At 68.4% G+C, this 11,173-nt stretch overlaps 2 protein-coding genes across 2 annotated transcripts in view; one reads left to right on the plus strand and one right to left on the minus strand.

The window, feature by feature from the left end:
- Positions 1-1,711, plus strand: part of LOC122437889 (collagen alpha-1(III) chain-like) — a 1,914-nt gene extending 203 nt beyond the window's left edge. The window contains exon 1 of the mRNA XM_043462366.1: positions 1-1,711. This exon is cut by the window's left edge and continues 203 nt beyond it. Within this exon, the coding sequence (XP_043318301.1) occupies positions 1-1,711 (1,711 nt within the window).
- Positions 1,712-6,474: 4,763 nt separating this feature from the next.
- Positions 6,475-10,505, minus strand: LOC122437890 (translation initiation factor IF-2-like). Its single transcript, XM_043462367.1, has 8 exons — positions 10,423-10,505; positions 10,077-10,318; positions 9,077-9,333; positions 8,748-8,884; positions 8,464-8,666; positions 7,870-7,943; positions 7,007-7,780; positions 6,475-6,958 (listed from the first exon to the last, which is right to left on the minus strand). The coding sequence occupies exons 1-8, from the start codon at positions 10,503-10,505 to the stop codon at positions 6,716-6,718; spliced, it is 2,013 nt and encodes a 670-aa protein (XP_043318302.1). The 3' UTR covers positions 6,475-6,715.
- Between the last annotated feature and the right edge of the window lie 668 nt (positions 10,506-11,173).

The raw sequence follows: 11,173 nt of genomic DNA on the forward strand, positions 1-11,173 counted from the left end.
ACGCGCCCTCAAGCGCCCGTCCGTCCCGCCCACCCCAGAGGGGCGGGGGACGCCAGGCGGCGAGGACGCGGCGACCGGCCCGCGGGAGGCAGACCGGGGACCCGACCCGCGCTCGGGAGAGCGCATCGGAGCGGGGGGCGCGGCGGGGGGGGGCTGGTGGGGGGGTGGGGGGGGTCGCGGGCGCTCCCCCTCGCCCAGCCCGCGACGACGTCGGCGGACAGGCGGCGGCGGCGGCAAAGCGGGCAACGGATCGGGGCCGCGGCAGGCCCGGGGAAGCGAGACACGCCAGGGCGCGGGCCCCGGGGAGCAGCAGACGGGGAGCGGACCGAGGCGGACGGACGGACGGACGGAGAGGGGCACCGACGGGGTGCGGCCATGTGACACCAACGCCACAGAACCGGCGGTGGAGGCGGGGGTGGCCGCGCGCCACCGCGAGGGGGATGGCTCGAAACGACCCGGGGGAAGCGAGTCAGCCGCCAGGGCGCACCGCGGGATCTCACCGCCAGAGGCCTCCCAGCACAGGGGCGGTCCCGAGGCACACCCAGAACGACAGACTGGCCTCTCCGGCCACCCCCCCCCCCGCGGGGGGGAGGGGGCGCACCCCTCACGGGGCCTCACGCCCACCGCCAATCCTACACCCGGAGCCGCAGCCAGCCCGGGAGAACGCTCTCCCGCCGCGTACCAGCGGCCCCCCCAGCCCTCACACGGGCAACCCTGCTGTGCGCGCCAAGGCTCCCCCCCCTGCCCCGCCTCCCTCTCAGGGCTCCGAGGGCACTGCTCCACCCGGGGACGCCACCGGCCGACGGAGGCCGGGAGACGACACCCACGTGAGGCGAGGCCGGCTCGGTCCCAGACCGCAGGGAGCAGGGGTGGAAGGGGACACAGGCGGTCGCACGCGCGGGACGAGGAGGAAGGCCGGCAGCGGTGGGGAGGGGCCGGCAAGCACGCGCAGCAGGGGTCACGGGACGGGGGCGAGGGCGCCGCCCGGGGACCAGAAAACACCAGGACACAGCCGGGCCACCAGGAAAACCAGCGCGGGATCCCACCGCCACCCACACACGAGGGCGGTCCCGCAACGCCTGGGACGCCGGCCGTTCCTGGCCATCCCTGGAGCGGGCCCCACACCCCAGCCCCGCCGCCAGGGCCGGCGTGCCGTCCACCCAACCTTCCTCCATCCATCCATCCATCCTTCCTCAACAGATCCGTCTTCCGTCTAAGCCTGACCCCGAGGCTCAACATCCTGGGGACACACTCTCGAGCAAGGGCGGCCCCGACCGGGCCCACCACACCGCCACCGGCTGCGGCTCAGGGGCGAGGGCGGGCACGACAGGCTCCTCCTCACCACGGCTGCAGGGCTGGGGGAGCCGGGGCCGACCAGGCAAGTCGCACCCCAACGCCCCCCCCTTCCCCCTGGGCTCACACCACGGGGCCGGCTGCGCACAACACAGCACACACGGCTCCCCACTCGCCGGACACCCGGCAGGGCCCAGCGGGACCCTCCCCCAACTCAGAGAGGGGAGGCGCGGGCCGCAGTAGGCAACAAGCAGCACACGGCCCCACCGCGGGGCCGGTGCACCCATCACCCCCCTTCCCCACGGGGGGGGGGGGTTCTGCCCACGTGCTCTGGCAGTCGCCACAGTGGCCACTGCGCACTCAGGAGGGGCAGCGGCTGGGGGGTCCGGTACCCCAAGGCTCCCTCTCGGATCGCTAGAGAAGGCTTTCTCACCGAGGGCGCACCGTCCCTCACCCGATCGTCTCTCCTTCGGGCCCACGGAGGCACACCAGGAGCCACCACTCAACTGGGCGGGAGGGGTCTGCGGCATAGGTAAGCGGACCACCACACAGGAGCATGTGCGCGGTCAGGGCCCCCTGCAAGGCCTCATCCGTCAGCCGCCACGACGAGGGGAGCACACAATGCTTCTCTTACCGTCTCGACCCCCCCATGGGACACACGCACACCACCGCGGCGGGGACCCAAGGAGGACACAGGGTTAAGGGAAAACGACACCACCACTCGGCCTCGGGCACCTGAGGGACGACCTGGAGCACTCCAGGGGCACCACCGAGGGTCCAACGAGGCATGCTCACACACCCAAGCACGGGCACGCGGCATGGCAGCGGCACAGCCCTCCCCACCGCAGGGAGGGCCGCTCGCGGGGCACACGCCAGGAAGGCGAAGCAAGCGCATCTGCTGTGTCCAAAGCCCAACGGCCCCCACTAGGCACCCCAAGGCGGGGGACGGGAGACCGAAGGTCAGGGCCGGAGGCCACACCCCAACCCCTGCCTTCCTCACCCTGCCCGAGGGGCAAGGGGGAAAAGACAGGCGAGGGGCCCCGTGGACAGACCGAGAAGAGCGGACACGTTCACTGGGAACACCCGTCCCTCGTCCGGCACGGCTTAGGCCCGGCCCGGGAGAGCACAACCACACCACATCAATCAGTTGAGCCAAGGTGTGTGGGGGGGGGGGGGGAAGGCACAGGCGAGGACAGTCACCAGAGGGGCCCGCTTTAAGCCTCGCCGACAACCTCCCCCCCGCCTGCCCACAACCTCACACCTCAGGCGAGAGCAGCCAACGACCCCAGGAGGAGAACAGCTGACACGTGGCACGGAGCCTACAGGGCAGGGGTCGTCCCAGCCGCCACCGGGTGCCCGCAGCGGGGAGCACAGGGCCAAAGACCCACACCGCCTCGCCCCACCGCCCTCGGGTCGCCCAGACGCGGCACCACGAGCTGGGTCGGCCAGACACGCCACACAGGAGCCGGCGCACAGGCCCAGGCAGGCGGCTCCAGCGGCAAAGGCAGAACCAGGCGCCAGCTGGCGGCCCACAGGCCCGGAGCCCCGCGTGCATCCAGAGACCCAAAGTCCTCGGCGGCAGACACCAAAGGAGACCGTGTCAGCACTTACCTGGTGGCAAAAAAGACCTATTTTGGGCGACAAAATGACAGCAGACGACAGCGGGGCCCATCTATGACTCGCAGGGAGGGACCCCGGAACCTTGACCCGGCCACCTGTCCCCAGCACTACCCCATGAACATCAGGCCTGGAGCTCTCGGGGGCCATCTGGTCGACTTGGGGGGGGGGGGAGAGGGGGCCGCGTGGTGGCAAAAGTGGGGGCGCGGACGCCAAGGGAGAGGGAGCTGGCCGGAGACTCCCTCCCCGCTTCGCCCACACGGGTAGGCGTACCGGTCCGTCCGAGTCTCCGAACGGGGATTTGACTTCGACGTGCATAAAGAAAAAAGAAGAAAGAACCGTCAGCGGGGCGCCTCCAACAAGACGAGCGGGCCCCGACCAGGGCCCACGCCCGGGGCCCAGACCGTCCTACACAGGGCACCCAGGACGGCTCGAGCCGGTCCCCACCCACCTCCTGACTGACCGGGATTCAGGGAGTTGGGGAGGGGTGAGAAAAAGTCGCGTCCAACGACCGAGACCCACGAGGGCACGCTGAACGGTCGAGCGCGCCCTCCCCGGCCACCCGCGGAAGCAGGGCCCGGTCCATCCACGTCTCCGGACCTATCGGGACTTTGAGAAAGGAAAAGGCATGCGTGCCGGGAGACGCCTCAGGCGACCGGACCCCACCGGGGGACCGCACACGCGCCCGCGCCGGCCGTCCTCTCCGGGTCACCCCTCACGACTCCGGCGGGCGGGTCCCCACCTCCGGAGTGCGGCGCGGAAAACACCTCGGTCAGAGAGAACCCGAGGGCCCGGACCCAGCCGCGCCCTCCGCCGACCTCCACGCCACAGTCCGGGCCGGTCCCCACCTCCGGAGCGGGGCCGAGGGCGCAGCAAACGCTCCTGAGGGCGACCCGGGAGGAGGCAGGACCGCCGAGTCCGAGTCCAGGCGCTCCGGGCAGGGAAGACCCTCTCCCTGCCCACCTCGGCGGTCCGGCCCCGGTAGGGTCCGGCCGGTCCGTCTCCACGGCCGGAGGGGCACGGGGAGATGCTGGTCGACCCGGCCAGGCCACCCCAGAGCCCGGATCTGGAGCGCCGCGACGGTCACCCTCCTCAGAAACCTAGAGAACCAATCTCCGGCGACAGCAGGACGTCCCTAGGCCTCGGTGTCACCGGGACTGTCACCGCCAGCCTAGCCCGTCTCTGAGAGCACTGCCTCGGGCCCGGCGGCTGAGTCACAATCCTCCTGAAGGTCTCGCCGAAGCTCCGGAGGGGAGGGACAATATAAAAGCGGCCGCCAGGTGGCTCCTGACAACCGGCTCGACCGCCCCGAGGACGGGTCGCTGTCGCCGGCCGCCGAGGAGCCACCGCGCCGGCCGCCCAAACGCCCGAGCTCGGGCCGGAGCCTCCTCCGCCTCCGAGCCACGCGACGCGACGCGACCCCGGCCGCAGAGGAAGGGAGAGGAGCTGGGAACTATCTCCTCAGGAGGCTGCCCCGAAGGAGACGCGCTCCGCCCACGCGATTCCAGGGTGGTGGGGGGACATTCCACGGAGACGCCGGCGGCGGGGGCTCGGGGGCCGAGAGAGGGGCACCAGTGACATCCCGGGCTCCCCCGGACCCCCTCCCCCCAAAAGAGGGAGTGAGAGAGGGAGGGAGGGAGGGAGGGAGGGAGGGAGGGGAGGGGAGGGGAGGGGAGGAGGGAGGGAGGGAGGGAGGAAGGGACCGACCGGCAAAGTGAAACCAACCAGGCAAGCGCTGCTCGGAGAACAAAGCAGGACTTTGGAAAGCAGACACAGACACAGACACGCAAACCCAGGAGCAAGAAATGAAACGAAGGAGACACTCGGACCCCCAACAAGAGAAAACAAAACTCAACCTGGGTAGAGACCGTGACCAAGTCCAAAGACAACAAACAAAGTGCACTTGAGGTCAGGAGAACGTGGATTTCAAGATCACTGGCCACAAACACCGGAAAGGCGGGCGGCCGGCCGGGCGGTCTGGGGTGGCAGGGCTGCGGGGGTGGGGTTGAGGGGCGTGGTGGGGAGGACCGAGTCAATAGGGATCCACTAAATAAGCCCCGGACTCCAGGACAACAGCCAAGTCAATGAATGCATAACTTTTTGAAGTAGAACCGAAACGAAATGAAACAAAACCACCAGGCAGGAAAGTCAAGTCGTAGAACTGCTCTGGCAGCTTAAAAGTCAGAGAGAGGGAGGGAGGGAGGGAGGGAGGGGGAGAGAGAGAGACAGAGAGAGACAGAGAGAGAGAGAGAGAGAGAGAGAGAGAGAGAGAAAGAAAGGGAGAGGGAGAGAGGGAGAGAGGGAGAGAGAGAGAGAGAGAGAGAGAGAGAGAGAGAGAGAGAGAGAGAGAGAGAGAGGGAGAGGGAGAGAGGGAGAGAGGGAGAGAGGGAGAGAGAGAGAGAGAGAGAGAGAGAGAGAGAGCGCGAGAGCGAGAGCGCACATGTGCATATACGCATGTACATATGTGTACGGACACATATTCGCATCTATATATACGTGTGCACACATGCGTATAAACAAGCGCGTACGAAGGGCATGCATGCATGCTCACGTACACGCATGTGTGGGGCCTCACTCCCACCGCCAATCCTACACCCGGAGCCGCAGCCAGCCCGGGAGAACGCTCTCCCGCCGCGTACCAGCGGCCCCCCCAGCCCTCACACGGGCAACCCTGCTGTGCGCGCCAAGGCTCCCCCCCCCTGCCCCGCCTCCCTCTCAGGGCTCCGCGGGCACTGCTCCACCCGGGGACGCCACCGGCCGACGGAGGCCGGGAGACGACACCCACGTGAGGCGAGGCCGGCTCGGTCCCAGACCGCAGGGAGCGGGGGTGGAAGGGGACACAGGCGGTCGGAGGGGCCGGCAAGCACGCGCAGCAGGGGTCACGGGACGGGGGCGAGGGCGCCGCCCGGGGACCAGAAAACACCAGGACACAGCCGGGCCACCAGGAAAACCAGCGCGGGATCCCACCGCCACCCACACACGAGGGCGGGCCCGCAACGCCTGGGACGCCGGCCGTTCCTGGCCATCCCTGGAGCGGGCCCCACACCCCAGCCCCGCCGCCAGGGCCGGCGTGCCGTCCACCCAACCTTCCTCCATCCATCCATCCATCCTTCCTCAACAGATCCGTCTTCCGTCTAAGCCTGACCCCGAGGCTCAACATCCTGGGGACACCCTCTCGAGCAAGGGCGGCCCCGACCGGGCCCACCACACCGCCACCGGCTGCGGCTCAGGGGCGAGGGCGGGCACGACAGGCTCCTCCTCACCACGGCTGCAGGGCTGGGGGAGCCGGGGCCGACCAGGCAAGTCGCACCCCAACGCCCCCCCCTTCCCCCTGGGCTCACACCACGGGGCCGGCTGCGCACAACACAGCACACACGGCTCCCCCCTCGCCGGACACCCGGCAGGGCCCAGCGGGACCCTCCCCCAACTCAGAGAGGGGAGGCGCGGGCCGCAGTAGGCAACAAGCAGCACACGGCCCCACCGCGGGGCCGGTGCACCCATCACCCCCCTTCCCCACGGGGGGGGGGTTCTGCCCACGTGCTCTGGCAGTCGCCACAGTGGCCACTGCGCACTCAGGAGGGGCAGCGGCTGGGGGGTCCGGTACCCCAAGGCTCCCTCTCGGATCGCTAGAGAAGGCTTTCTCACCGAGGGCGCACCGTCCCTCACCCGATCGTCTCTCCTTCGGGCCCACGGAGGCACACCAGGAGCCGCCACTCAACTGGGCGGGAGGGGTCTGCGGCATAGGTAAGCGGACCACCACACAGGAGCATGTGCGCGGTCAGGGCCCCCTGCCAGGCCTCATCCGTCAGCCGCCACGACGAGGGGAGCACACAATGCTTCTCTTACCGTCTCGACCCCCCCCATGGGACACACGCACACCACCGCGGCGGGGACCCAAGGAGGACACAGGGTTAAGGGGAAACGACACCACCACTCGGCCTCGGGCACCTGAGGGACGACCTGGAGCACTCCAGGGGCACCACCGAGGGTCCAACGAGGCATGCTCACACACCCAAGCAGGGGCACGCGGCATGGCAGCGGCACAGCCCTCCCCACCGCAGGGAGGGCCGCTCGCGGGCCACACGCCAGGAAGGCCCTCCCCACCGCAGGGAGGGCCGCTCGCGGGGCACACGCCAGGAAGGCGAAGCAAGCGCATCTGCTGTGTCCAAAGCCCAACGGCCCCCACTAGGCACCCCGAGGCGGGGGACGGGAGACCGAAGGTCAGGGCCGGAGGCCACACCCCAACCCCTGCCTTCCTCACCCTGCCCGAGGGGCAAGGGGGAAAAGACAGGCGAGGGGCCCCGTGGACAGACCGAGAAGAGCGGACGCGTTCACTGGGAACACCCGTCCCTCGTCCGGCACGGCTTAGGCCCGGCCCGGGAGAGCACAACCACACCACATCAATCAGTTGAGCCAAGGTGTGTGGGGGGGGGGGGAAGGCACAGGCGAGGACAGTCACCGGAGGGGCCCGCTTTAAGCCTCGCCGACAACCTCCCCCCCGCCTGCCCACAACCTCACACCTCAGGCGAGAGCAGCCAACGACCCCAGGAGGAGAACAGCTGACACGTGGCACGGAGCCTACAGGGCAGGGGTCGTCCCAGCCGCCACCGGGTGCCCGCAGCGGGGAGCACAGGGCCAAAGACCCACACCGCCTCACCCCACCGCCCTCGGGTCGCCCAGACGCGGCACCACGAGCTGGGTCGGCCAGACACGCCACACAGGAGCCGGCGCACAGGCCCAGGCAGGCGGCTCCAGCGGCAAGGGCAGAACCAGGCGCCAGCTGGCGGCCCACAGGCCCGGAGCCCCGCGTGCATCCAGAGACCCAAAGTCCTCGGCGGCAGACACCAAAGGAGACCGTGTCAGCACTTACCTGGTGGCAAAAAAGACCTATTTGGGCGACAAAATGACAGCAGACGACAGCGGGGCCCATCTATGACTCGCAGGGAGGGACCCCGGAACCTTGACCCGGCCACCTGTCCCCAGCACTACCCCATGAACATCAGGCCTGGAGCTCTCGGGGGCCATCTGGTCGACTTGGGGGGGGGGGAGAGGGGGCCGCGTGGTGGCAAAAGTGGGGGCGCGGACGCCAAGGGAGAGGGAGCTGGCCGGAGACTCCCTCCCCGCTTCGCCCACACGGGTAGGCGTACCGGTCCGTCCGAGTCTCCGAACGGGGATTTGACTTCGACGTGCATAAAGAAAAAAGAAGAAAGAACCGTCAGCGGGGCGCCTCCAACAAGACGAGCGGGCCCCGACCAGGGCCCACGCCTGGGGCCCAGACCGTCCTACACAGGGCACCCAGGACGGCTCGAGCCGGTCCCCACCCACCTCCTGACTGACCGGGATTCAGGGAGTTGGGGAGGGGTGAGAAAAAGTCGCGTCCAACTACCGAGACCCACGAGGGCACGCTGAACGGTCGAGCGCGCCCTCCCCGGCCACCCGCGGAAGCAGGGCCCGGTCCATCCACGTCTCCGGACCTATCGGGACTTTGAGAAAAGAAAAGGCATGCGTGCCGGGAGACGCCTCAGGCGACCGGACCCCACCGGGGGACCGCACACGCGCCCGCGCCGGCCGTCCTCTCCGGGTCACCCCTCACGACTCCGGCGGGCGGGTCCCCACCTCCGGAGTGCGACGCGGGAAACACCTCGGTCAGAGAGAACCCGAGGGCCCGGACCCAGCCGCGCCCTCCGCCGACCTCCACGCCACAGTCCGGGCCGGTCCCCACCTCCGGAGCGGGGCCGAGGGCGAAGCAAACGCTCCTGCGGGCGACCCGGGAGGAGGCAGGACCGCCGAGTCCGAGTCCAGGCGCTCCGGGCAGGGAAGACCCTCTCCCTGCCCACCTCGGCGGTCCGGCCCAGGTAGGGTCCGGCCGGTCCGTCTCCACGGCCGGAGGGGCACGGGGAGATGCTGGTCGGCCCGGCCAGGCCACCCCAGAGCCCGGATCTGGAGCGCCGCGACGGTCACCCTCCTCAGAAACCTAGAGAACCAATCTCCGGCGACAGCAGGACGTCCCTAGGCCTCGGTGTCACCGGGACTGTCACCGCCAGCATAGCCCGTCTCTGAGAGCACTGCCTCGGGCCCGGCGGCTGAGTCACAATCCTCCTGAAGGTCTCGCCGCAGCTCCGGAGGGGAGGGACAATATAAAAGCGGCCGCCAGGTGGCTCCTGACAACCGGCTCGACCGTCCCGAGGACGGGTCGCTGTCGCCGGCCGCCGAGGAGCCACCGCGCCGGCCGCCCAAACGCCCGAGCTCGGGCCGGAGCCTCCTCCGCCTCCGAGCCACGCGGCGCGACGCGACCCCGGCCGCAGAGGAAGGGAGAGGAGCTGGGAACTATCTCCTCAGGAGGCTGCCCCGAAGGAGACGCGCTCCCCCCACGCGATTCCAGGGTGGTGGGGGGACATTCCACGGAGACGCCGGCGGCGGGGGCTCGGGGGCGGAGAGAGGGGCACCAGTGACATCCCGGGCTCCCCCGGACCCCCTCCCCCCAAAAGAGGGAGTGAGAGAGGGAGGGAGGGAGGGAGGGAGGGAGGGGAGGGGAGGGGAGGAGGGAGGGAGGGAGGGAGGAAGGGACCGACCGGCAAAGTGAAACCAACCAGGCAGGCGCTGCTCGGAGAACAAAGCAGGACTTTGGAAAGCAGACACAGACACAGACACGCAAACCCAGGAGCAAGAAAGGAAACGAAGGAGACACTCGGACCCCCAACAAGAGAAAACAAAACTCAACCTGGGTAGAGACCGTGACCAAGTCCAAAGACAACAAACACAAGCAAGCGCGGGTGGGTGGGGAAAGTGCACTTGAGGTCAGGAGAACGTGGATTTCAAGATCACTGGCCACAAACACCGGAAAGGCGGGCGGCCGGCCGGGCGGCCTGGGGTGGCAGGGCTGCGGGGGTGGGGTTGAGGGGCGTGGTGGGGAGGACCGAGTCAATAGGGATCCACTAAATAAGCCCCGGACTCCATGACAACAGCCAAGTCAATGAATGCATAACTTTTTGAAGTAGAACCGAAACGAAATGAAACAAAACCACCAGGCAGGAAAGTCAAGTCGTAGAACTGCTCTGGCAGCTTAAAAGTCAGAGAGAGGGAGGGAGGGAGGGAGGGAGGGGGAGAGAGAGAGACAGAGAGAGACAGAGAGAGAGAGAGAGAGAGAGAGAGAGCCTCGGTGTCACCGGGACTGTCACCGCCAGCATAGCCCGTCTCTGAGAGCACTGCCTCGGGCCCGGCGGCTGAGTCACAATCCTCCTGAAGGTCTCGCCGAAGCTCCGGAGGGGAGGGACAATATAAAAGCGGCCGCCAGGTGGCTCCGGACAACCGGCTCGACCGTCCCGAGGACGGGTCGCTGTCGCCGGCCGCCGAGGAGCCACCGCGCCGGCCGCCCAAACGCCCGAGCTCGGGCCGGAGCCTCCTCCGCCTCCGAGCCACGCGACGCGACGCGACCCCGACCGCAGAGGAAGGGAGAGGAGCTGGGAACTATCTCCTCAGGAGGCTGCCCCGAAGGAGACGCGCTCCCCCCACGCGATTCCAGGGTGGCGGGGGGACATTCCACGGAGACGCCGGCGGCGGGGGCTCGGGGGCCGAGAGAGGGGCACCAGTGACATCCCGGGCTCCCCCGGACCCCCTCCCCCCAAAAGAGGGAGTGAGAGAGGGAGGGAGGGAGGGAGGGAGGGAGGGAGGAAGGGACCGACCGGCAAAGTGAAACCAACCAGGCAAGCGCTGCTCGGAGAACAAAGCAGGACTTTGGAAAGCAGACACAGACACAGACACGCAAACCCAGGAGCAAGAAAGGAAACGAAGGAGACACTCGGACCCCCAACAAGAGAAAACAAAACTCAACCTGGGTAGAGACCGTGACCAAGTCCAAAGACAACAAACACAAGCAAGCGCGGGTGGGTGGGGAAAGTGCACTTGAGGTCAGGAGAACGTGGATTTCAAGATCACTGGCCACAAACACCGGCAAGGCGGGCGGCCGGCCGGGCGGTCTGGGGTGGCAGGGCTGCGGGGGTGGGGTTGAGGGGCGTGGTGGGGAGGACCGAGTCAATAGGGATCCACTAAATAAGCCCCGGACTCCATGACAACAGCCAAGTCAATGAATGCATAACTTTTTGAAGTAGAACCGAAACGAAATGAAACAAACCCACCAGGCAGGAAAGTCAAGTCGTAGAACTGCTCTGGCAGCTTAAAAGTCAGAGAGAGGGAGGGAGGGAGGGAGGGAGAGAGAGACAGAGAGAGACAGAGAGAGACAGAGAGAGAGAGAGAGAGAGAGAGA

Source organism: Cervus canadensis, chromosome 3 (genome assembly GCF_019320065.1).
Source record: "Cervus canadensis isolate Bull #8, Minnesota chromosome 3, ASM1932006v1, whole genome shotgun sequence".
NCBI classification, from domain to species: domain Eukaryota; kingdom Metazoa; phylum Chordata; class Mammalia; order Artiodactyla; family Cervidae; genus Cervus; species Cervus canadensis.

Coding starts and splice junctions, on each gene's coding strand:
- LOC122437890 (XM_043462367.1), bottom strand. CDS start 10,505: ATGTCACTGGTGCCCCTCTCTCGGCCCCCGAGCCCCCGCCGCCGGCGT. Junction 8,667..8,747: donor ACCTGGGCCGGACCGCCGAG/GTGGGCAGGGAG, acceptor GGTCGCCCGCAG/GAGCGTTTGCTTCGCCCTCG. Junction 6,959..7,006: donor GCCCTCCCTGCGGTGGGGAG/GGCCTTCCTGGC, acceptor TGCGGTGGGGAG/GGCTGTGCCGCTGCCATGCC.